General features: G+C 35.1%; 1 protein-coding gene across 1 annotated transcript in view; it reads left to right on the plus strand.

Annotated features, from left to right (window-relative positions):
* Positions 1–26,737, plus strand: part of LOC149551258 (Pleckstrin homology (PH) domain superfamily protein) — a 284,116-nt gene that overhangs the window by 105,636 nt on the left and 151,743 nt on the right. The window contains exons 4-6 of the mRNA XM_089786820.1: positions 673–910; positions 1,021–1,071; positions 1,190–1,258. Of these exons, the coding sequence (XP_089642946.1) occupies positions 673–910; positions 1,021–1,071; positions 1,190–1,258 (358 nt within the window). The remainder of the gene's footprint in view (positions 1–672; positions 911–1,020; positions 1,072–1,189; positions 1,259–26,737) is intronic.

The raw sequence follows: 26,737 nt of genomic DNA on the forward strand, positions 1-26,737 counted from the left end.
CTGGCACACTGCCTGCGAGAAGTCAGTAAGTTATCGCGAGAAATGGTGATATATTGCCGAGTTATCGCCAACTTCTCGTCTCGAGAAGTTCAAAATCTTGTCCACCAAAAATGGTGATAAAATCATAACTTTTCTTGCCAACTGGAACTTCTTGCGAGAAAACGATTTATTGCCAATATATCGGCGAGAATTTGAACTATGGTTTGAAGTATATTTTACTATTTGCATACTCATTGCACCTTTTTTTGTTGCAACTATTTGTGAATATTAGTAAGAGCATAGGAAGATGAATAATTATGATGCTGATTCATTAACACTTGAACAAATTTAGACCAGCCAGTTATAAACTGTTTGACAAAATGCCTATGCATTAGAACTCAAGAAAATTGTCAAATAAAATAGCTTTAAAAATTGGTCCAGGCTATTAAATATATAAAAATAACTGAATATATCAATATGTATACATTTTTAAATTGCTTGTTTCCATAGTTAATTCAGAGAATCTTAAAAATTTGTCATATCCTATCTGCATATCTTATCTGATATCACAGATGTATCCGATACTGGATCTGTTTCTGTACAACTCTTCTCTACCATCTTTGCAATTGTTTGTTTTGTTTTTTGTCTGAATTAGTACGCCAGCTTTATGTATTAATTTTACCTGCAAAATAGGTACAATTCAGTGATGTGGTGGAGTGGCTCAAAGCAAATGCAAATTTGAGTCAACAGAATGTTCCAGTGAGCATGTCTAATGGAGTTTCCCCAGGTATAGAGAAAAAGATTGTAAAAGAAGATAGCAAATCAGAGCTGCCAGTACAAGTAGAAGACTCAAAGAAACCAGGGATAGGATTACCTTCAGGTTCATGGAGCTTCGGATTGACTCCTAACAATCAAGATACATCAACTGCAGGTGTGCACTCATCAATCGGTTAAGGTTTTTGGTAGTAGGATAATCAAATCCCAAATAATAATAATAAATGAAAGACTTGTTGAAAACTGGGATGATTTTTCTGTTTACAGGATCATGGAGTTTTGGATTGGCTTCTGCCAATCAGAATTCTCCTGTAACAGGTGATTTTGTCAACCTAATCTGGCTTAAAAATGCAATTTGTTTTGATGCCTGTATTGACTCTGAATCACATGTTCTTCTCTTGCATTTTAATTTAATTATTTTTTGATTGAGGTGCAGGAAATTTATTTCAGCCAACAGTTCCAGCTAGTGAAGCAGGAGGGGCTTCAAACAATCTAGAAGAAGATGGTAAGGTTCCGAGTTTTGGGTGTGACATCCAAAATCCAAGCTCCATGATTTCTTGTTCTACAGATTAGTCCATGCATGCTGAGGATGTATTGATTTTGGTTGGACAATAGTATTTATCCACATGTTCTAGCAAACTTAAATTACTAATTGTCCAGAACTCATTATTTTTTGTTGGGTTTTGGTTGTGATTAACTTAGTTTAGAAAAGTTGTTTTTATCCAGGAATGTCATACACTTAATGATTTATAGGATGCTTTGATACAATGGTATTTGACTTTATTGTGGACATCTTCATAGGTTATAAATTTGGAAATGGAAACTATGTGATAGTTAAATTCTAAGTCACAAGGTTCAAATTCGAGTTCGAGTTCGACGACTATAAAATTCAAATGGAGTTCGGCAAGAGAAAAAATTCTAGAAAAAAATCGAATTAAATTTGCCTTATATATTTTTAATTATTTTTAAAAATATATGTAATATATCCTATAAATTATCAAAATAATTAAAATTGCCTAATAGATTTTAAAACTATAAAACATGATGACACATTTATAAAGTATAAAACATAGTATTTAATATTTATTAAGTATAAAACAAATTTTTTATTTTACATTAATTTAATAGACTGATTAAATATATATCTAATGACCTACTAGTCAAAGATTTTCAAATTCAAAGAATCAATTATATTACTTAAAATTAATATTTTTTTTAAACATTTCATTTATAATCAACAAATTTAATAAAACAAAAATTTATTTATAATGAATAATGTAATATATGTATTATTACATTATAAAGAAATAAACCTAAGATTCATGAATATTATTTCATTTGTACTTAAATTTAATATAACAAAGAATTCATTTATACATTACAATGAAACGAACCTAATATTACATAGCATTATTAAATAAAGTTAACAAAGACTATTACATTAAAATAAATTTAAGAAAGACTATGACGTTGAGAGACATTTGAGGACTTCGCAGACACGGGAGCCGAAAATTGTAGGCGTAAGGAAAATCATTGTTGTTTGCAAGAGCCTGTGCACACTTGTCTACAGGAGCTGGAGATTTCGCATGTGCACACTCCACCGCTACAGGACTATACAAACCTTCATTGAAACCTCTGTTGAATTCTTTGTTTTCACAATTTTATGCGTTTCAAGGCCGAAAAAATGGGTTCCAAAACCCTATAAAATATGTTGCCAAATGCCTACAGTAGTAGTTTTTAAATATTTACAGCAATAAAAAAAATCTCCAATTTTTGCTGGCGAATATTGACGATTGTCATCAAATATTTTAGGAAAAATTAATATTCGGCAAAATCCGAATCCTGTGACTCAGGTTAAATTAATAAAACTAGTTCTTTTATGCAAGAGTAACTTTACTTTTCCCATGTATTCCTAAAATTTTTACTCAAGCAACAATCTGTCAATTATCAATATCATTAATGTGAGCTCCTCTTACTAGAAGCAGAACTTAACACTTTTTCCTTGAAAACTTTATCTATCTGGTTCAATCATTCAAAGCCATTCTATGAGTAACATTGTCAGGCACATCCTTGGTGATGTGATTGTAGCATCCACATTTCCCGGGTTTTAATTAACAACTAACATATCCAAGAATTACAGATATTACTTCATTTTCATAGGAAGACAGTTATGTCAGTCATGTTAATGTGAATGAGATTTATGGTTAAAATCAGTTAAACAAATTTTCTTAACTAAGAATTGAAATATCATCATTGAATTTACTATGGAAATTAAAATCTACATACCATGGAATTTGACACCGAAATCAATCTTGGGATGCTTCTGCAACCACCCAAGTTAGTCCACAAATACCGCTATATCAAAATCAAATGACGATTTCCATTAAATACCACTATATCAATTAGGGCATTACATACTACTGTATTAGTTAGGGCATTGATTACCATTGGATCATTTAGGGCATCGGATATCGTTGTATCACTTAGGGCTTTGATGCCACTGTGTCATTTAGTGCTTCAGATACCATTGTATCATTTAGGGCTTCGGATACCACTATATCATTTAGGGCTTTAGATACCACTGTATTATTCCTTTTCTTCCGATTGCTAAACTGTGGCACTAACTTAGGATTAGAAAAATATGCTCATTATTTATAAACGTAAAACTAAAATAACAATGCTATAGATATATACCATATTCAGTTAGAAGATCAACTGATCTTACTGGTTAACAATTATATTGACGATAAGAATTGCTTTCATTTTAAGAAATAACGATGATACAACTCAATTTATCTTACCTTCTACTTGTATATACATCATAAAGTAAAAGTACTTGTCTCTGACAAACGTTTGAATGCATAGCTAATCTTTGTTTGTTGTACGTCTGACAACTTTTGGAGAGGTGAAACATTGTCAGGGGCTTAACCACCCAACCTTGAACCATAACTTATCTCCACACAATCTCTATCGAAAAAGGCCCTCCCTACCCGAAATAGACAGGGAACATCTTGTCATCCCCTGAGCATCTTAGCATCTAATCATACCACTCGACTCAACAACGGAGAATACAATAATCATGATAATGCATGAGCTATTAAATGATTCCTTTTTAAAAATGATAAACATTGTTATGTCATAATTAATTTTGTTTCATATTATCACAGATTCCTTTCTCTCACCTCTTCACTCTTTTCCTTGGCTATACAACCAGATGAGTCTCAGTTGTTTGAATCTTAGAGCAACCCGCTCTTTCTATTAATCCTTAACTGGTAAAAGAATATTATATGTTTTCAGCTTATCACAAACTATAACTTCAAAGAATATGTTCTTGAAAACTAGCAGAAATATCATTGACTCTTATTTCCAATTTGTATATTTAAATCATGATTTTATTGCATCTCCAATAACTCTTTCTCAAGAGGTTCTATCCGATGATTATAATTACAGTTTAGCTGTTATGGAAATCGGAAACCAAATAGGAAATGATAAGAAGTATACAGCTATGCATGGAATATGATTGATTATGTACTTCCAGCTTATCATAATCTGTGATTTAGAAGAGCATGTTCTTTAAATCTTGCAGCAAATAACATTTGGTTCTGATTATCAATGGCATAAATAAAATATGATTCTATGTCATGGATTCTTTACTATTATTTTGATAGTAACTCCTTAAGACAGAGTCAATTGATGGTACCTAAGCATGATGATTACACAATAGTTGCTTGCTGCTAAGGAGTTCGGTATACAGCAGTAGTTGTTAATAAGATTCAAAGCATTACTTGAGGTTGATGGATCACATAACCCGATATAATTTTGGAAATGTTTGGAGCCCTGCCAAATGCTATTGATTCAGTTCTTCCTCTGATCGATCTCCAGGCGCATTCACAAGGTGACTTACAGTCACGTCTTCAGCAAGAATAATAATAACCCAAATAGAGAAAAGATTGGCAATGCTAAAAAGCTAGAGATATGGTATTGCAGAAATTTCATAGATGGAAGATGGATGCTTGAAAAGATAGAAGTCAGGTGCCTGGAATTTTTTTTATATAAGTCAGAAGCTTGGAGAAATAGAAGTCGGGTGCTTGAATTGATATAATATGTCTCCCCACCTCTCTCTCGACTTCTTAAAAACAAAAGGTAATGTCTCCTTGGCTTCCAAGAAGCCGGAAAGAAAAAAACAGAATTAATGGAGAAGTCAAAATTAATAAAGGAAGCCGATCTTTGACAAAGGTAATCGAGTGTATTTAAAAAGATATCTGCCTCTATACACGGCTTCAATTTAAAAGGAATAGTCGTGACTTCTTGGCTTCTGTAACTTAAAAGTTTATCTTGCCAATTAAAAAAGCCAAGTGTCTACTCGGTTTCAATCAAGGAAAAGAATTGGAAGGTTATAATTTGAATGATATTATATTTTGAATATTATTATAATTTTATATTTATAAGTACATGTAAATATATTAATGGGGTAAAAATCACTTTATTAAATTATTATAATATAATGGTGCCATTTCATTTTTATATCTATATGTACATATATAGATATATCTATTATAATAATAAGGTGAAAGATCATATTAAATCCTTTGAGGTACGTTTTATAATTCAATTAAATTATTTTACGTTTTAAATTATTTATTTAGTAATTCATGTGGTTTCATTGATTGTATCCTGATGTTCAAGTCGCTAGGTCCTCAACCCATTTGCCCAGTGATAGTGATGCTCCTGTGCCTAATTCTTTTCTGACAATGCTTCCACCCCTTCGACGTGCTTCCTACAAGGAAATTCTTTGCAGTTAAATCATATTACCATAACAAGTTATTTAATCATAAATAATCATAATGGCTAACTGCCTATTCAATTCCATGAATTCATTATAAATAATTATAATGACTATCTTACCATTTTGCAGGATTATAACAATTTAACTATCAACTGACTTCATGTGAACCTCAACGGCTATATTTTAAATTAGGTAAAAAATTGGGATGTAACAGTGATCATCAATACTAATAATATTTCTGCAATTGAGGAAGACTGAAAATATGTTTGGGTTTGAGGATTTCTTATCACTTCTTCCATTATTTTTGTATACTTATTATGTGGTTCGCTGGCTTCTTTTGATAATTTCTGGATATGAATATAGTTTCCTACTAGAAATCCTTTATTTGATTTTATAATTCAAAGCCATGCTACACATAACATTGTTAAACTTCTATGATTGGGGAGGTTCAAAAAAACTGATTTGAATTTATGCTCCTGTAATGATTTGGATTTCTGTTTTTAACTCCCATTGCTCTCTTTTTGTCATTTTTTGATTTCAAGATTCAACGTTTGTTTCTCTTCTTTATAGTTCCTTATATCATTTCTAGTGGAGATGGGATTTTTGTGGAGAGTACTGCATCTGGTTGCATTGAATTTTCGCCTGTCTCCAAAAGTTTGGTCACTATGATGTCTCGTGTAAATCTGTTAGTTGTATGTCCCAATGGCAAAGAAAGTTTAAAAGAAAATGTATCTGCAAGTCTTTTCCTTCCTCTTCAATATTCTCAAGGTTTTCCAATACTTTTTTTGTCACAAAGTTCTAGAGCTCTTCAAAACTGCCAAACATTTTAATTTGCTGGTATACATAGGGCCTTTTGGTTTTTGCGACCTATTGCTGTCATTATCCATTGCACTGTGTTGCCATTATTCTGAATTGGTGTTGACATAGAGACTTTCTATTATCTTCTCTTTTGTTGTATATGAAGTTCCAAAGTGTTGGATTTTCAAGCTCTTTGCTGCATGTATCTTGTTGGTGTTTGAAAACGCTGGAGGGTTTTCAATTATCCCACTGAGAAACTGACATATCTAGGGGTAGCTAACTCCCATTTTCAACATGCCATTTCTCACAATGGGCCAACTATAAGGTAGACCCTTCTTCTTCTTCAGGCTTTGCAAAACCTAGGCGGGTGGACCTATAGATTCTTTATATGGTACCAGTTATCAAAGCATACACTGAATCTAATATAAAGCAGATAAAAACTCCTAAATCTTCTATACTTAGCCAGGAATCACAAGCATGAAATAGCTAAGAACATAACTCATGAAACTGGCAAGCTAAGTGCGGGTTAACATTGAATAGCTTTCAACATAAAAGGGAAAATTGATTTAATATGTTGATAACAGCAAGACCCAAGTATGAGCAACAGAACTTAATGATCCTATCTCTGACCAGTGCCTTATCTATTGGGTAATTAAAATGAATTACAACAATACATCTCATGGAAACCTCTGACATAATTCCTACATCAAGATCCCTGATCTATCTTTCACCTTGTGAATAGACATCTGCTTCATATTTGAATCTCATACTCAGACAATCCTTTCATGAAATCAGTAAACCCTGTGATAAACACCAAGCAATTACATGGCTCTTTGTTCCATAAGCAAGATATTTCAATCACATGCATCACTAAGTGAGATGCAACCTAATCTATGGTCTTTGATCACAAACTAGAAAAGATTACCGATCCATGAACAAGAGAGAAGATTTAAACTGAATTTGAAACCATTGCCGCTCTTTATTTGCTTTTCTTGAAACCAAATACATGAAATGTACAAAAAATAACTCATAAGTCACCTAACAGACCAGAACTATCTGCATAAAACATAAAATGCTGTTCAATACAACAGAGAAATGCTGGGTGTGTGGCTTTCATAGCCTGAGCAGAGCTCCAAGAACTGGAAATAGAATACCAACCAACAACCTTTTTTTAGAGAAGAAGAAAGAATAAATATGGAGAAGACAATTCTTGGATTTAATTTGCAATTGACATGTGTCCCTTTAGAAATCCTTCCCAAGAAGATCAGAAACCTCTTTCTAACTTCTCCTTCTAACTGAAAATCAAATCCGCATCATTTCACCTCTCAAAGGCATCAAAATATCTCAGAAATCTGATGATGAAAGGATGTAATTGATTTTGGTCATCAATGAAGAAACTTGCTCATTCCATTGCCAATGCCTTGGAAAACACAAATTGACTTACAACACGAACCAGTGAAAACCTGTGCAAAAACCAACCTCAAATTCGGAAAATTCGGATTCTCCTGGTTCCGGTTGTATATTGGAGTGCCCATTTTTGACAAAAATAACCCCTGATATGGCCATTTGAAGTTCAGGCTTCTGCTCATAGCGTTGCACACAAAAGGATAAAATTGAAAAATTGAAAAATTCTATAGTTTAAACTATAGAAAAGTTATAATTTGAAACCAAATTTTATTCAATTGCAGACTGAACATAAATGTGCACATCAATATTTGGATATTTTAAATTTTTGAACTCTTTTGTACCTTTCAACCATTCAAGCAACGCCACTTGTCATCGTCTCATAGGCCTATCCTCTGGGTGAGCGCCACATGTCACTTTTTTACTGGCTCTAAACTCCAGCGAGACCCACATCTCATCCTGACTCTCCTTCAACGTCATCGCCAAGTCACCCACACCACATCAGCGTCGCTATCTCGCGATGGCTAACTGGTGAGCATCTTCGCTTGACGAGATAGCGACATCCACATGATTCACCACGTGTCACGATCTCGTTGCAACTGGTCTGAACTCGCCATATCACCTCCTACTCGTTGCCACTTGGCGCGATTTGATTTGTTGCTCGTACTGCAAGCGGGACCCACTTAACATTTTGAATCTTGCCGGATTTTGGAGATTTTCCGGCAACTTGCTACCTCACTAGTTGGATTTTTTGAAATTTCCCGGCTAGCGAAGTAGCGAGGTGCCAGATTTTTTAGTTTTTTGGTCGCCTGCAACTTGTTAACGTTACCAGTTTTCTACGTGTTCATTTGTTCAAAATTTACCATCAATCATTAGCTGGCCGGCCGGGCCCACCTGCACAAGCGCTTGGCTTCAAAAGCCCCTTCTCTTTAATGCACTATGCATTGGCAATGATTTCTATTTAAAACTTTAAAAATCTTTCCCACGACGTATATGGGATAAAAGGCTTTACATTGTTTTCCCTCTTTTCCAATCGCGCAAGGTCTTCTCCATTTTCTCTTACGTGGCTTAGTTCTTTTTCATGGCGGATTCTTCCTTATAGTGTAGGGTCTAGCCTTATAGTTGGCCCATTGTCAGAAATGGCATGTTGAAAATGGGAGTTAGCTGCCCCTAGATATGTTAGTTTCTCAGTGGGATAATTGAAAACCCTCCAGTGTTTTCAAACACCAACATATCTTCTATTATTTTTCCCCGCTCCTTCATCAACAAGACATACCAACACTATTATCAGCTCTTAAACAACATTCTCCTTTGTTTTGTGCACTGACATTTTGATTTTCTTGAAACCTTGGCTCATTGCATTAATTTTCAAACCTTCCAAAATGTAGAACTACAAGGGATTTAAGATAAGTTACTCAGTTCGCCAATTTTAGGGCCAGACCAGGGTTGGGATTGAACCGGTTCTTGGTTCTGTTCTGGTTCACCTGTGGGTTTGCCCAAGGTTCAAACTTAGGCAGCCTGGTTTGTCTGGGCCGAACCCAGGTCGAACCAGGGAAGATCCAGACATACCAAGTGCTAGCCAGGTACATTGCAGAGAACAATTATTACAGAATATGAATAAGATCTTAACATTACGGAACAATATTTGCTGAAGTTCAGATATTTATTACATCAAATTAAATTAGCCTTTCTACCAATGAATTTTTTATATCCAATTGCTGATAATGATCCCTGTCTGTTTAATTGGAAGCTCTTTCTTCGCATCATGCTAATATTTGCTTCCAAAAATAAAAATGAATAAAACAACAATGTTGTTTCAGGGCTTTACAAATTTATTGGAGAAATTAATAGGAACAAACAGAATATATTACGGCCTTTATATATTCAAGAACAACTGTTACAATTAAAGGTATCCATTGCCCATAAATGAAGGCATATAAATCTGTCCTTTTAGCTGAAGGTTTGAAAGCCTTTTTAGCATGCCCAGGGCTGTCCGTAGGTTTTCCAAATATGCTATCCAAGTGACTGTATCTATATCACAGAAGTAACTCAAAGTTCTGAAACAAGTTTCTGAGCATAAAATTTGAAATAGTGATGTTAGAGTCTTTTATATTCCACAATCTCGAGCTCCTAATCACTTATCCTGTGATGATTTCTGACCTGCTGTGCATTTTCAGCGTGGAAAATCCTTCACTCATGGCAATAATGTTAATCTAAGAATATTCGTTTGTATGCAATATTAACCTTCAGATGACAGAACCTATGAACTTGCCTCAGAAAGTTCTAATTCCACTAACTCTGTCCGTAGAAGTAAAGGACCAGCAGAATTTACCAAGAGACTCATGCCAATTTTAGGACCTCAATGTTTAGATTTTTTAAAGTTTCCATGATGGCACGTGATATATCAAATAGCTGGCTTCTGCAAATAATTTCTCATGCCAAACAGAGGAGTGTCCCCATAATACTCATGCCAAGGTTCATATTTTTTTTACCTGACAATAAAAACTTAATCCAAAAGAAGATTCAAAATTTATCATTAAATTAAAATACACATTTGAGCAGCCAAAGCTCGTGTGATCAGTCACAAGATTGTTATAATTGCTCAGCTAAAGGGGTATTATATCCTTCCAATTAAACAGTCTAGTCTTGCTCCTGACTTTATCTCCCTTTATAAATATATTGACTTTTTCCAAAACTTTCTTGGTGGAATGTATAAGATGCTCCAACGGAAAATACTATCAATTTAAAATATTCCCCCATGAATGTCATATTTAGGACAAAGTATTAAGGCACTGAGAAATAATCAATGTCTTGAACACAATAATATAACTTATTTAGCAAGATAACCTAATTTCTGAATAATAAATTTACTTACTTCTGTTTATGCCCAATCATGAATCCTGAAGTGAATGCACTGGAGGATTGAGTGGGTTTCTGTACAATCCACCTGTCTGCCAAGGGCTTTTGTTTTGGCTGAAGAATGAACTTGGTACAATTCTTTCAATAAAAAACTTATAAAAATATTCTCCAATGATATTTTCCTCCCGAAAGCCTCCTTTGTAATCATTCATTTTAACAATTGCTTCAGTCTCCAGGCTCTCTTATAACAAATAATTAAATACTTAAATTCATTAGTAACTTTATTATTATTTCATTTTTGACTCCGAAATTAATTTAATTAAATAATAATTAACCAAATAGTGGTTGCTGTAAATTAACTTTAGAAACCATAATAAATTGATTAATTGATTATTTAATTTAACCCAAATGTTAAAAAGGGACATTACACTTGGTCTACCAAGGGAGCATAAGATAATACCAATAGACCAAGGGAGCATATGATATACCGTGCAGATTTATGAATTTTATCATCAATTTTAATAGAGTTTGGAAATAGAGATTATTTAAATGTCAGTGATGCATCTAGCATACTAACTTTGAAGAAATTGGAAGAAAAGGTGGGATTCAATCTATCACTTGAGGCAGCACAACTCAAATCCTAATATGACAACTGTATTTACTATTTAGTATCCCAAATCTACACATCTAAAAATTGGGGATTGCTTTGCATGAAATGCTTGTTTATGCTAGTGATTTCTTCATCATCGTTGAATGTAATGTACCCATTTACTCAGTCAATATCTTTTCCAGAGGTTGGCCTACCAACAAGGTTCTCGTAGGCTAATAATTTGGATAGGGTGCGCATTTAGGGGTCTTGTGGTCCTTTGGGGAGACATGTGTGGCATTTTTGGAGCTTAGAGCCAATTCCTATCTTTCTAGGAGGAATTCCTATTAGTTAGGAGACGGCAGTTTGTCTATTGACCACTTGGAGCTTGTGGAGTCTTGCAGGGAGGCTTATGAGTCTTTCTAGATGTTTAGAGACAGTCTCCCATTTAGGGAGATTGGGAGATGGTCTGTTGTGCATTACGAGCTATTTCAAATGGTCTGAGACAATTTCGTATTTTTAGGAGACTGACTGTCTGTCTGCTATATTTAGACCTCCCTTGGGGACTAGGTGCAACATCAGTCTTTAGTCAAAGAGGTTAGGTGATGGTTATAGAATGAAGATTAAAATATTAAAGGTTTTTTGTAGTTGACTATAATATTTCAATTTAATAATTAAAGTTTTTCTATGGAAAAGGTGAAAAGGCATATAATTAATTAAAGTTACTATATAAAGAGACTTTAGAATAATGTAAGTTACTTTTAAATAAATCGTGAAGTAGTTTTATCATATTACTAATAAGTCATTACATATTGCAATGAAGTGGAGACCCTTTATGGAAAAATAAAGTGGAAAAAATAGAATAAACATTTTAATTTTAATTTTATAAGTAATTTAAAGGGTCCATGAGGAGGTACAATAGTCTAGAGAAAGAACAAATTCAAGTTATTTAGTTAATTAAATCATGAGCAAACCCTTGTTATTTTTTGAGGAATAATAAAAACTAAAAGACATTTGGCATTCATTTTGATTGTCTTTGAAATCATTTTTACTGGTGAAGATTGGAAGTTTTAGAGCTCTTAGAGCTAGGTTTTTGTAGAAAGTATTTGTGAAGACAAAAACTGTCACAAGTTTGAATGTTTGCAGGTGTGGACAATCACCCAAGGGCATAACATTCATGTGGCTTCAATTAGAGGCTGCATATGAGCTTCCAATTAGTGATATTGGTGAATTTATTTTATCGTTCACACTCTGCTTAATTAATCAGTTTGACAGAGTTTGAGGGCAGATTGAAAGTAATTCTGAAATTGTAGATTTGAGCAGTTTGTGGAGATTAATTTTTCAGTAGAAAAAAGATACATTTCAAACTGCAGAAAAAGGGGATTGATAGAGGTTCATGTAATTGCAGACCAAGGAGCAGATTTGAGCCATTAGATGCCATTTATCAACACTCCCTTACACCTAAAGCCAGTTGTACATTTCCTGGAGCCGTTATGCAACAATTCAATTTGAGACTCCGATGTTTTTTTGAGTTGTTAAGCGACAAATCAGACTTGGAGATTGTAAAGATCAAACATAGGGATGCATCACCTATCTAAACCCCTTTCCTCTATAGGGATATAGAGTAGGGTAGGGGACGGGGACGGGGTGTTCCCCAACCAGCTCCATTTCACCACCCAAACATTGCTGGGACGCCTCCAAGACGAGATGTCTAGGAGGTACCAAGGCGTCCTTTGACCATCCCAAAGATGTCTGTGTGTCCCCCATTGATGACAACATTTACAATTCATTTTTTTGAAAAATATGTTTTTAATTTGGTTTTGGTTCCATTCGAACTCTTAATGGAGGTGGGTCCCATCTTGGTCACTACAAGCCTACATAAACATCTCCAAGCTTCATTTTCCCTCACAATTGTATTTCTCATTGCTTACTATAGTAGATAGAGAAGAGGGAAAAGGAGAGAGGAGTGATTGGAGGAGTGAAAGGAGTGAGTGCAAGTGGAAGAGGATTAAAAAGAAGAGGAAGATTCTACACCTTCCTTGAAGGGACTTGTCAAGCACAAGGCAATGTTTTTTAATTTTATTTGTTTTATTAGCTAATTTTTATTTCTAAATTTTAAAATTCTTTTAAAATGTTGAATGTTCATTATTTTTTAATTTTTGTTCTTCAAATGTTGAACATTTTAACATTTGCTTTTTCCATTTTTTGTTGTTTCATATTATAAATCAGAATTTATGATGAACCTTGAGGGCAAAATTAGAGTTTTGCATTTTTTTTAGAAAACTATTAAAGTAGGCTGAAACTAGTTGCTTATTAAATTTATTTTCATTTTGTAAAATTGAGTTACATAATGAGTTCTAGTCATGATATGAGTGGATATGAGATAGAAATTTAGTCTCTGGGTGCAAGTCAATCAGAATATGTAGTTGAGCATGAAGTTGAGTTTGAAAAGAGTGACCATGGGGCTGATGTGGAAGCCCAAACTTGTTCCATGGCTAGTCAACTGACTTCTATAGATTTCCCTGCCTAGCTTCTGTTAGAGTTTGCTAGGGGTCCTTATGATCCCAAGTCTCCTCTTAGACAATTTGCAACAAGAACAACCCTAATGCCATTAGGTGGTGGCACAAGAAAATGGAAATGCAATGTTTATAATATGGAATAGTATGGGATCATCACTAGAGTTAATGTACACTTCCTCTTTTAGAAAGAAGTTGGTGTGAATCCATATAATTTTTTGCAAGATCCTAAAAATATTAAGTACAAGATTGAGTTCAACAAGCTTTGGGGTGTTCCTGAAGACAATGTAGTTTTAATGCCTGCAACTTTGTCTTGTAGACAACAAGTTTAGACAATTCAGCATGTGCAAGGGCAGCCACATGTTTCTACTCATACATTGTATCATAGAGAAATAATGACGTCAAGGCCATCCTTAGAACCTCCATCCACACAGAGTGCATCAGGGGAGGGCAAGGGGAAACATAAGATGCAAAGTAACCCCATAGCTGATTTGTTCAATGTGCAGTTGATGAAATAGATGATTCCATTGGCAAGTTCTTCTTTGTGGATGACATCCCTTGGCATGTGCCTCAATCTCTTTAAAAGGAGATGATCGTGATGGTGGGGAGGGAGTCCATCATGAGTACTAGGTGAGCACAAATTGAGGAGCAAGTTCTTGGATGAAAACTACGCCAAGTTCAATGTTTTGATGGAGCCTATGAAGGCATGTTGTATACAGTTTGGATGCAACATAGTTATGTAAGGGCGGAGACACATTAGCCATCATCCACTTATCAACATCATGGTTCTATGTTTAGATGACCCATTTTTTTTTAGGGCAATTGATTGTTCCAGACATCACAAAGATGTTGACTCTTAGTTTGTGGTCCTTACGGAGGCTATTGAGGAGGCTAGATCACAAAATATGGTCCTAGTAGTAACAAATGCAATGGGTGTGCAAAGCTACACGGAAGCTTATTGAGGTAGTTTATAGGCATATTTGATGGACTCCATGTTATGTGCATACAACAAATAATGCACTCAAGGACATGGGGAAGATTGACTAGATTAGAGGACTGGTGAACTCTGTGGGTGTTGTGTAAATGTTTACATGCAACAAACACATCTCACATGCACTCTTTAGGAGCTTTGCAAAGGAGTCCTTGGAACCTGATATGAATCTTATTTTATTCTCTTGGAGAGAATGCTTGAGTTACAAGAGCCATTGCAACTCACAATTATGATGAATGAGTTGAATTGGTGGGTTAAGGCCAAGACAAAGTGGCAGAAGAGGGTGAATGAGATAGTAAAGAGTGATAAATTTTGGTGTGATGCAAAATACATCTTCTCTATCATTACTCCAATTTTTTTAGGTGATTAGCTATGGTGATGGGGATGTACCTACCCTTGGAGAGGTGTATGAGTGCATCGTTTCTATGCTTGACCAGATGAGGACCATTCTGCGAGAGGATCCCACTTTAGTATTCTATAATGAGCATAGTTGACCAATCATTCAACACAAAAGGGACAAGATGAACACTCCTTCACACATGGCTTCTACTGCATTTAATTTGAAGTGGTACATGTCTAGGCTTGGTATAATTACACTAATTCAAAATGGTGAGGTGAAAGTAGGGTTCCTTAGGTGCATTGATACTATTTTTTATGCTCCAATTGTTGTTGAGGTTCACACTGATTGGACAAAATTTTCCACTCTAGAGGTTATTTTGATCCAAGAAAGATGGATATAAGAACTATGGCATAGGAGTACATAACTCCGATATTACCACACTAGCCATTCATTTGCTATCTTAGGTTTCTAGTTGAACTATAGAGAGGAACTAGTCTACTTAAAGCTTCATCCATTGACTTAAGAGGAACATACTTACCTCTAAGAGAGTAGAGAAGCTAGTGGCTATACATAGTACCTTGCATATAATTAACTGCAAGACATACTTATATAAGGAGAGCCTAATAATACGGTGGGATGTAGAGCCAGAGGAGCCAACATAGATTGATGAGGACGACGATGTAGTGAATTCAGAGGCAAGGCTGGTTGGTGCTCATTTGGTGCATCTCGATCACAAGGAGTCCAATAGTTCTGACTTTATCTTGAGGGATGATTAGAGGCCTCCCTTGACTACGTTTTGACATTTTATGCTTGTTTTGATATCGCGGTACTCATTGGAATCATCTTTATGATATTTTTGATATAATAGAAATCTCCATTCACCGTTTTGACAATTATATTTAGTTTTCTAATCTCTAATTAGTAATTTGATCTGCAATGTTGCATTGTTCATTGTTGAAATGTTCAAGTATTTAGTATTTGGCATTTGCAAGTTAAAAATTTTAATTCTTATACTTATATACATCTTTTTCATAACTAACATTTCAAGTACAATATCTATAGTATAGGGAATATACAATACACAACCCCCCCCCCCCCCCCCCCCAAGAAAAAAATAAAAATAAAATTGAAGCCATTTTGCCCAGTCCGAGAAACCTATTCTACTTTCCCCTCATCCCTGGTCACCCACGACCTGTGTTACATTGGAAAGGACATCGGATTATAAGGAAATCAGGTGAAAATCCGGTTTCTTGTAATGAGTTGGCATGTAATAAGGATGATCAGAGTTGTACTAAAAAGATCTGGTATGTACTGGCAACTTATCTGAATAAAATTCACATTTTTGGCCTTCATTGTATTGCTTACTTTACTGTTTATATCTAGTATTATTCTATTGTTGTTTCCCTCTAAAATTGAAAAAACAAGCAAAATCATTCAAAACGAGAAATCTGAAAAGAAACAAAAAATTGCCAAACTCAAAAAATTCGGAAAAGTCATAAAACAACAAAAAGTTAAAAAAAAAATTGCTCTTCTAAAACAGGGTGGGTTATTTCAGTGGTATTAGAGAACATTTATCCTGCCAGCTTGTGCATTCAGTTGTGATTTAGGAATTTTTTCAAAGAAAAAAATTCAATAAATAAATAAGATATAGATTTGATAGCTGAGCTTGCCAAAATGATGAATGATCCTGACATCAAAGGGTATGGCAAGTCATTATAAAAACCCAAGTGTAGGGTAGGGCTTGAAAATAAAACTTTTGAATCCAAGACAGTTTTGATTCCAAGCACAAGGGAGAGAATACAAAATTGGATTAAGCACTTGCAGATGTGGATAACATCACAGAAAGGGATGTCAACTTCATTTTTGCAACAACTGTCATATGTCTTGCCTCATCATGAGATAGCAACCTTTTCACATGAGGACGATGGTGTTGTAGAGTCTTGTTTTGATTGCACTCAAGGCTCAGATGTTAAAGCTGTATTATGCGTAGCGGATTCCGATTTTGTGTATCAAATTATGGAAAATAGGCACCCACTGAATAGAGTGAGTTTCTTGGTAGGAAACATGGAGGTAGAGCTTTCTTACAAGGTTGATGACACTCATGCATATGTAGATGTCTCTCAATCAACCAATGATGATTTCTCCCAATTTTATGTGAGTACTGATGCCTATGCTGGTGTGGGTGATCTTGGAGAAGATGAAAATCAGGCATGTATTGTAGCTACATTTGAAGATAAATTTTCATTAGGAGGTGCAATATTAAGTCATGGGGGAGATTTTGCAACTACTAATGAAGTCGAATCTTAGTATAATACATGGGATGGATCTATATTTGACCATAGTACTGTTCTAACTTCTATACAATTGGACATGGAGGATGGCATTAATAGCATTGATGGTGTTGATGCTAACTATTGATTTCCAAATCAACGGTTTGTAAAACCCTAAAGGTATGTCAGGCTTTATGATTGGGTTCTACAATTGACTTGGCCAACAAAAGAGATTCAATTCTAAAAAGGATTGATTTCTCTTGCACTTATAGTTCTGCTCGACCAAGGCAGGTGCACATGTATTATAATTAAGCAGATTAGGCTTTGTATGGTTTATCTTTGATCCATTCTTCTATTTTAGAGTTGCATGTGTTAGTATGAATGCTTGATGTTGTTGTATGGAGGATATTGTGAATATGTCACTGAGATGATTGACTGCTTATGTGTTGCATTCACGACTGTTTGTCATTGATGTCAACATATCAGTTTTCAGGACAGTTCAGTCAAAGTTGTAGAGGAAGATTCGTTCGGTGACGTTCGTGGTTAGAGAGTTATGTTTTGCACACTTAGAGGAGTATTTACAAACATGTTCTGATGTTGTGTCTATGTTCTCAAAAAGAGATATGTAGATTTGCGTGAGTTACAAAAGATTTTGTGGAGACTGCTCTCAGAGTGAGTTTTTGGAAAGCAAGAATTGGTATTTGTTCTGTATCTTTTTGGTGAGGCTGAAGATCATTCAGCAGGATTGGATTATGGTAGAAGACATGTTGAGATGCTCATTCTGTGAAGATTGTTTAGAATGTTGTTCCTAAGAGGCTGCCTATGGTTAATATCATTATGGAAAGTGTTATTCGTAATGTAACGTGTAAATGTAATATCTTATTGTGGTCCTATACTATTCATTGTAAATTGAGAAAACCTCAAGGACAACTCAATACTTGTTTAAGGACTTGGTATAAAAGAAGGATACTTTTCTTATGGTTGTGTATCTAGTGCGGATGTTTTAAATTACTGAGATCATATGTTATGTTATGCGAGCTTGAATGAGGGTTTGGCTAAGATCAGAACAGAGATTGATGTTGAGGATGTATTTTGGGCTTCAAAGGAACTTGTTGTAAGGTTTTCACACCATCACCCCAAAATTTTGGGGACCCCCTTTTTTTTTTCGATTGCCTTAGCAATTTTTGGTCTAGAGATTTCAAATTTGAAGATTTCACGTCTTGGACACCTTCAGGGCAAGTGGGGAGAGGGTTAGATTTATTTTCACCCGGTTTCAACTTGATTTTCCAGAGCCACCAATTTCATCCTTTGGCCAAACAAATTTTAAAAGAGCAACACTTGGTAGGATAAAATTGTGAATTTTGTACTTAGACATTTTCTTTTGAAAATTTGGATATAATTGTATAAAATTGGATAATTTTCAAAAAAATGAAAATTTTGTTAAATCTGGTCTTTTGGAAAATCTTGATTATTTTTGGTGAAAAGGATTAATTTTTGCGATGGTGAAATAAAATTGCAAAATCGATTTTTGGCTCTAGAAGAAATTTTATTTTTTTTTGTCAAATTTTTTTTTATTGGTGTAGCAAAATTGATTTGGGTAAAAATTGCAAAAAATTGGCTTTAATAGATTAAAATTGCCTTGAAAACTTTTTGCCTTTAATGAAATTGGTAATTTAATATTGAAAAATGGCTTTTGGTTAGCCAAAATCCAATTTTAATGACGTATTAATTACTAAATCCTCACTAAATAGAAATATTTAACATCTCCAAGGCACCATTTAATTTCCTTTTGCAATTTAGACTTAATTGGCAATTTTAAAAGGCAATTTTCATTTTGGCAAAATTAATATTTAGCTAAGTATTTAATTGTGAGCCATAATTTTGCATTAATTATTGTTTTTCTTTCTCCTAGGGTCCAAGTCGGCTAGCTTGGAGAGAGTAAGAAAGTTGGGTATAAGAGGAGGCCACTCTCCCATTTCTTTCTCACTTCTCACTTCCCCCTCTCAAGGCATTGGTGATTTTGGAAGAGCAGATCTGCACTCTTCTTGCTTGGCGAATTTTGTGGAGGCCAAAATTTGTGGGTGCCGAAATTTGTGGAGGGCGAAATTTGTGGGAGCCGAAATTTGTGGAAGATAAAATTCTGATTTTTTCAAGAGGCTGTGATTTTTGCCCTAGGTTGGGTAATTTTATTTGGAGGTGAATTACATGATAAAGTTCTGATTTGCAAGGGATTTGAAGTTCTTAAGGTCAAGTCCTAATTCCGAAAAGTCACTGTAAGATTATTAGTTAAGGTGAATTTTCATCATCTAGAGTTGCAAGGGGTCCTTAAGCTGACATCCTTCTTTCGTTCTAGTCTAAGGATTGCCCCTCTTGGTTCTTCTTGCCTTCTGGTCCACCACTCTACCATCCCGTAATAGGGCGACGAGCATGGAGGATGTTAGTGCAAGTAAGAATCCCAAGCGGGCAAACACTAAGAAAGACAAAGAGGATATGATGCCCAAAACTCCCTTCTCAAAAATGAAGAGAATAACCGACACCAATATCGCTACAGTGGACATGATACGGATGAAGGACAGACTAAAGAAAGGACAATCCCCCTTGGCTATAGGTAGAGGTAATTTCAAATCATTTAGAGTTGCAAGGGGTCCTTAAGCTGACATCCTTCTTTTGTTCTAGTTTAAGGATTGCTTCCCTTGGTTCTACTTGCCTTCTGGTCCACCACTTTACCATCCTGTAATAGGGCGACGAGCATGGAGGATGTTAGTGCAAGTAAGAATCCTAAGCGGACAAGACTAAGAAAGACAAAGAGGATATGATGCCCAAAACACCTTTCTTCTCAAAAAATGAGGCGAATAACCAAATACCAATGGCGGTACCATAAAAGGATATACAAAAGGCAGTTGCACATCACAACCCAAGCGTCGACACTTCCATTTCAACCATGATGAGCAACATTGAGGTGGCACTTGATTTTGAGGATATTAGAGAAGAGGATGTCAATGAAACAGATTTTGGATTGAGGTTGGATGAGTTGGGGAAGGTTGCTAACAAGAAGAAGCATTTGGGCAGCCTTTTCTCTCTCAATACTTTTATTGGATTTGAGAAAGAATATGAGAAGGATCACGAAAGGATACAAACAGCAAGTGGCGTGGCGAAGTCAACAAAACTCAGGGCGAAGCACCCACCTTGTCCTCCTATGGAAGAAGTTAATAAAAGGGTAGCTAAGTTCATTGCCTTAGCTAAGAAGATGAAAGAAAAGGGAAGATTTCTATTAGAAGATCATTTGATGTAAGCCCAAGTGGCAATTTCCCTTTCTTCTAGAATAGGACAAGTGTCTATTTTTGATTGGTCACCATTTTGGTGCCTTCTCATTGGTTGCCACTTTTGCACTTTTTTCATTGGTCCATTGATGAGGTGGCAGCTTCTCATTGGCCAATGGGGTGGCAACCCTAATTAAGGTTTTGAGGATCCAATCTGGATCGTTGATCTTGCTTTGATCTCCACCGTCCGTTGCATTTCTGGCCCCTATAAAAGGCCATTTGCTCTCATTTGTAAAGGGGTTGGAGAAATTGTTGCGAAGATAATACCAAAATTGCTCTCTTTTTCATTGTTGCGATTTGCATGTTGATTAAGAACATTGGGTATTATTGCATGTTTTCTACTCCCACTTAGATTTCCTTTCAATTTGTTAAAGTTGGTTTCATTTCAAGTTGCTAAGTAGGAGTGAAGTAGATGGATAGTTGTATGGTAGCATTGGTAAATGTTTGATAGGGATCAATACTAGACCACTAGCATCCTAGCGGCTGGTTGGGAAGCTTTGTGTGGTAAGCTAGTTTATTATTCCTTTGAATCATTGCACCTGTGGAACTGAGGCCACTGGTTAGCTCTCATTAGGTTTGGTCCCCGTCCATTTGCTAACCTTCCATTCATAGGAGTAGTAGTAGAATAGTGAGTAGCTGGATAGTTGAGGCTTAGAGAAGCAAGTTAGAGGAGTAAGCTAAGTATTAGAACACATCCATTCACCTTCCACAACTATCGCTTTCCCATCAACATCATCACTGGCAGAGACATCCTCCATCACCACCAATATCAACATTATTTGCCTCCGCACATTTCACAAACCGAGTCGTCATCTCCATCATTCCACCAAAGTCCAAGTCATCCTCGAATGAATAGCGTAAGGCCGCCTACGTGATTACCAGCAAATCACATTGATAAAACTGAGCGAGTATCCAACGGTGTAAGGAACATTGGAGTTATTGCTTATGTCTTCATGAGTAATAACTTTTCAAGAGAGGAGTTGCATGTTTGATATCCCATGTTGAATATTCAAATCCTAATATATTATGTAAGTGATACAAAACTCGCATCAACAGAACTGTATTGGCAAATGAGTTTTTGTTTAGTCAGTTCAAATACTAGGATATGTTATCCTAAAGATTGTTTAGTGAAGACAATCTTGAAGCAGTTTGGACAATGGGTATCGTTGTCTTCCTATCAACTCTTGATAGGGTTAACACTTCTCCTAACAAGGATGGAATCTCTTGACAGTGATCCAAAATCTCCTAACAGGGACTCCTATGTACTGATTGTATTTCATTGGCTCCTGACAGAGTCTATCCTTTCATAAGAAACTTATATACTAGTACACCATCTTGTGGGCATCATTCCCATCGAGGTGTTCCCTCTGATCAAGGGTTTCCCTAGCTAACAAATCTAGTGTTATTTTGCATGGTTATCATTCTATGGTTGTTGCATCTTTTGATTTCATGTCTTAGATTTGACAAAGTTATTAAAAGTTGTTGCAAGCACATAACTGATACATCCCCGCTTAGTTATAGTGGTGGACTTTACTTTTTAACAATTAGTATCAGAGCATCAAGCTTTGAAGGAAAAGTCTAACAACTTAAGGAGATCCATGGATTCTTATTTCATGAAAGAAAGTCTGAAGTTTGATCGACTAAATTATGACTGTTGGAAGAAAAAGATGAAGACTCACTCGATCTGCATGGGTTTAGAATTTTGGCTAGTTACACTGAAGAGAGAAGATGTAATAGATAAAGATAAGCTTGATTCATGTGAACAAGAAGCTAGAGATCTATTAATGCAAAACATGCTTGCTAAAGAATCATTGTTGTCAGCTCTTCCAGAATTTGAATATGCAGAGGTAAAAACTTTAAAGCTTGCACATGAAATTTGGATTAGTTTGCATAATATATTTGAAGGTGATGAATGTGCAAAGAAGTCTAGATTACATAATTAGATATGTATGTTTCAAAGTGCTAAAATGTAGGAAGATGAAACTATAAGGGGATACTTTAGTAAGATAGTTGAAATTGTTGCAAGAATTAGAAGTTGTGGTGGAACTAAAACGGAAGGTGAAATTGTGTGGAATATTCTGAACACTTTGATACCTCCTTATCATCAGAAGACACAAATGATTGAAGAAGTTGTTTCTTGCACACCTAACTTTTCCTATGAAACTCTTCTTGGAAAGTCGCAAGCATATGAATTATGGATGAAACAGAATGAAGGATTACCTAGAGTTCAATTTGCTATTAACGTGTAGAGAGACAAACTTACACTTAGAAGGAGTGTGAGTACAATTGGAGACTATGCTAGGGAATGGACAATAAAACAAAAAGATAAGAAGATTGATGAAGGACTTTCATTGCTTATGAGGAGAGAACCAAAATATTAGAAAATCCTTGTTTGTTGGACATGTAAAGAACTTTGTCATTGTTCATTAAAATGTCCTACCTTAGTAAGCCCTACAAATCTAGAATTCCAAAAGATTGCTTCTTTGTTAATGAAGATGATGAAATTGATTTTAAGATGGTAAATTTCTTAGATAGTGATGATGAAGATGATAAGATAGGATTTGTTGCTATTAAGGAAGAAAGTCCCGAGGAAGAAGTAAAGGAAGAAAAAGCTTTTGTATCACATGTTGAAAAGACGGTCTGATTGGATTATAGACAGTGGATGTTCTCATCATATGATTGGAGAAATGAACAAGTTTTTTGAATTCAATAATTATGATGGAGGAATAGTCAGAGTTGGAAATAATGCACCATGTCAAATTAAGGGAAAAGGATCAGTTACTCCTAATGGAAAGACTAGCACTGAGGATGTTTATTTTGTGCGTATATTGAAACATAATCTTTTAAGTGTTGGTCAACTTGTTGACAAGTGATATTAGTTGCAATTTACATAGATTATTAGCATAATAAAAGACTAGGATGGCATAATAATTGGTACAAGTACAAGAACTAAAGGTAATCTTTTTCAATTGAATCCTACTGAGATGACATGTGGTTGCTAAAGTGGATGATAGTTGGTTATGGCATAAGAGATTTTGTCACATTAAGTTTGATAACATTGTGAAGATCAATACAACACTTGGAGTAAGAGATTTGCCTAAGATTAAGAAACCTTCTAACATGATTGTGTGTTGGCAAAGTAGAAGAAAAGATCATCTTCCAAGAAAAATGTTTATTACTACAGAAAAGTTGGAGATTGTGCACATAGACTTGAGTGGTTCTACAAGAAGAAGAGCATTTCATGGTAAAATGTATTTTATGCTTCTTATTGTTGATTTTACTAGGCTGATGTGGGTAGCATTTCTTAGAGAGAAGTTTGAAGCTTTTGAGAAATTCAAGATATTTAAGAGTAGAGCTGAAAATAAATATGGTTTGAAGATTAAGTGTTTGAGATTAGATAGAGGAGGATATATTTCAAATGAATTTAACATCTTTTGTGAGGATAATGGTATAAAGAGATAGCTTTCAGCTCCTAAGACACCAGTACAGAATCAGATTGTAGAAAGAAGGAACATGTCAGTAATTGAAGCAACTAGAGAAATGATGCTTGAGAACAATGTATCACCTAGCTTTTGGAGAGAAGCACTGGACACCATAATATATACAATGAACAGAGTACAAATTAGACAAGGAAATGGTAAGACACCTTATGAACTTTGGACTATGGTATGTAAGATTGGTTTCTTGGCTAAGCAAGAAACATGATTGTATTTCACATAGTACAATAGAGGCAAAATATGTAGCAGTAGCAAACAATTGTAATAAGATAATTTGGATGAAGCAAATGTTGAAGGATGTTGGAATTGAGTTTATTGAGGTTATTATCATACATTGTGATAACACAAGTAGAATTAGCATGTCAAAGAATCCAATGTTACTTTTAAAGACAAAGCACATTTCAATTGAGTATCACTTTTTGAGAGAAACAAGTAGAATTAGCATGTCAAAGAATCCAATGTCACTTTTAAAGACAAAGCACATTTCAATGAAGTATCACTTTTGAGAGAAAGGGTAGTAGAGAAAGAGATCATATTGGATTATGTTAGCACAAAGGATCAGATAGTAGACATATTTACAAAACCTTTGGCTAAGGATGCATTTTGAGTATTTGAGAGGAATGCTTGGGTTATGCCCCAAACTTCATCATAGTTGATGTGGAGATCGCATCAATCTAGTATAAATCATAGCACTATTCTTTTGTCTGGACTGGATGCTTGATGCTTCTCGTATGGGGGAGTATCTGTGTTTGAGCTGAGTCATTAAGGACTCTTGGTAATGGTATTCAATAGTGTCTTTGGACACTTGAACTTTTGCAAATTGGATCAAAGACACTTTAGAGAATTGGCATAATGACACCCCTTGTCGTTCATGTCAATGGGGAGAGTAATACATGAAAAACACCTTTTTAGAGCTAATGTGGGCGAGATATGTTATGGGGAGATTAGAACATGAAAAACTCTTTACAACCTGCCTGTAAGAGAGAGATATGCTTGTAGATTCATGGGCAACATGAATGGGGGAGTAAAGGCAGATGAGGAAGAAATATATTTTGGTATTCATCGTACTTTGATGTTTTTCATCAAATGTTGCCATCAATGCCAAAGGGGGAGATTGTTAGTCTGAATGCTTGATGTTGATGTATGTGGGAGATTGTCAATATGTCAGTGAGATGATTGAGTGCTTATGTGTTGCATTCATGATAATGTTTCTCATTGATGTCAACATATCAGTTTTTTGGACAGTTTAGTTAGAATTGCAAAGGAAGATTCGTTCAGAGAGGTTTGTGGTCAGAGAGTTATTTTTGCACACTTAGAGGAGCATTCAAGAATGTGTTTTGATGTTGTGTCTATGTTCGCGGAAAGAAATGCAGATTTGCACTAGTTACAAAAGATTTTGTAGAGATTGCTCTTAGAGTGAGTTTCTAGAAAGCGAGTATTGGTAGTTGCGCCATATCTTTTTGGTGAGGTTGAAGATTGTTCAACAAGCTTGGATTACAGTAGAAGACATAAAGGATGCTATGGTTAACGGGGCAAAATCATATGTTCATTCTGTGAAGATTTGTGAAGACTATTCAACATGTTGTTCCCAAGAGGCCGACTATTGTTAATATCATTATGGGAAGTGTTATTTGTAATTTAACGCATAAATATAATATCTTAGTGTGGTCCTATACTATTCATTATAAATTGAGAAAGCCTCAAGGTTGACTGAATACTTGTTTTAGGACTTGGTATAAAGGAGGGATACTTTTGTTATGGTCGTGCATCTAGTGCGGATGTTTTTAATCAGTTAGATCATATCTTATCTTATGCGAGCTTGAATGAGAATTTGGCTTAGATCAAAGTAGAGATTGATGTTGAGGATGTATTGTGAGCTTCAAAGGGTTACATTGGCAAAGGAGTTGTTGTTTAGTTAGTTCACATACTTTGATATGTTATCTTGAAGATTGTTCAATGAAGATAGTCTTGAAGCAATTCAAACAGTGGGTTTAGTTGTCTTCCTATCAACTCCTAATAGGGTTGTCACAACTCCTAACTGGGTTGTCACAACTCGTAATTAGGTTGGAATCTCCTGATAGGGATTCAAAGTCTTCTAACAGGAACTCATATGTACTGATTGTATTTCATTGGCTTCTAACAGAGTCTATCCTTTCACAAGAAACTTCTATATTAGTACATCTTGTGGGCATCATTTCCACTAGGGTTTTTGCTTTGATCAAGGGTTTCCCTAGTTAACAAATCTAGTGTTATTGTGCATGGTTATCTTTCTATGGTTGTTGCATCTTTTAATTGCATGTTTCAGATTTGATAAAGTTATTAAAAGTTCTTTTAAGCACATAACTGACACCTCACCACTCTCAATTATATTGGTGGACTTTACTTTCTAACAACACGAATGGTCTAAAACAGATTATTCTATCTTTCACCTTTCTATCTCTTGCTTGTATTACTACAACTGGAAATAAAGTATAAAATTACTTGATTGGTATTGAAGTGAAATTTGATCAACACCTCAATCTAGGCCACAAAGTCATAATAATTATCTGCTCCTTCAATGTATTGAATCTGACTACTCAATACTACCCTTGTTTATGCCTTACTTAACGAAGACAAG

The sequence above is a fragment of the Cupressus sempervirens genome, chromosome 6, assembly GCF_028749045.1.
Source record: "Cupressus sempervirens isolate cs-2001-9-10 chromosome 6, ASM2874904v1, whole genome shotgun sequence".
NCBI classification, from domain to species: domain Eukaryota; kingdom Viridiplantae; phylum Streptophyta; class Pinopsida; order Cupressales; family Cupressaceae; genus Cupressus; species Cupressus sempervirens.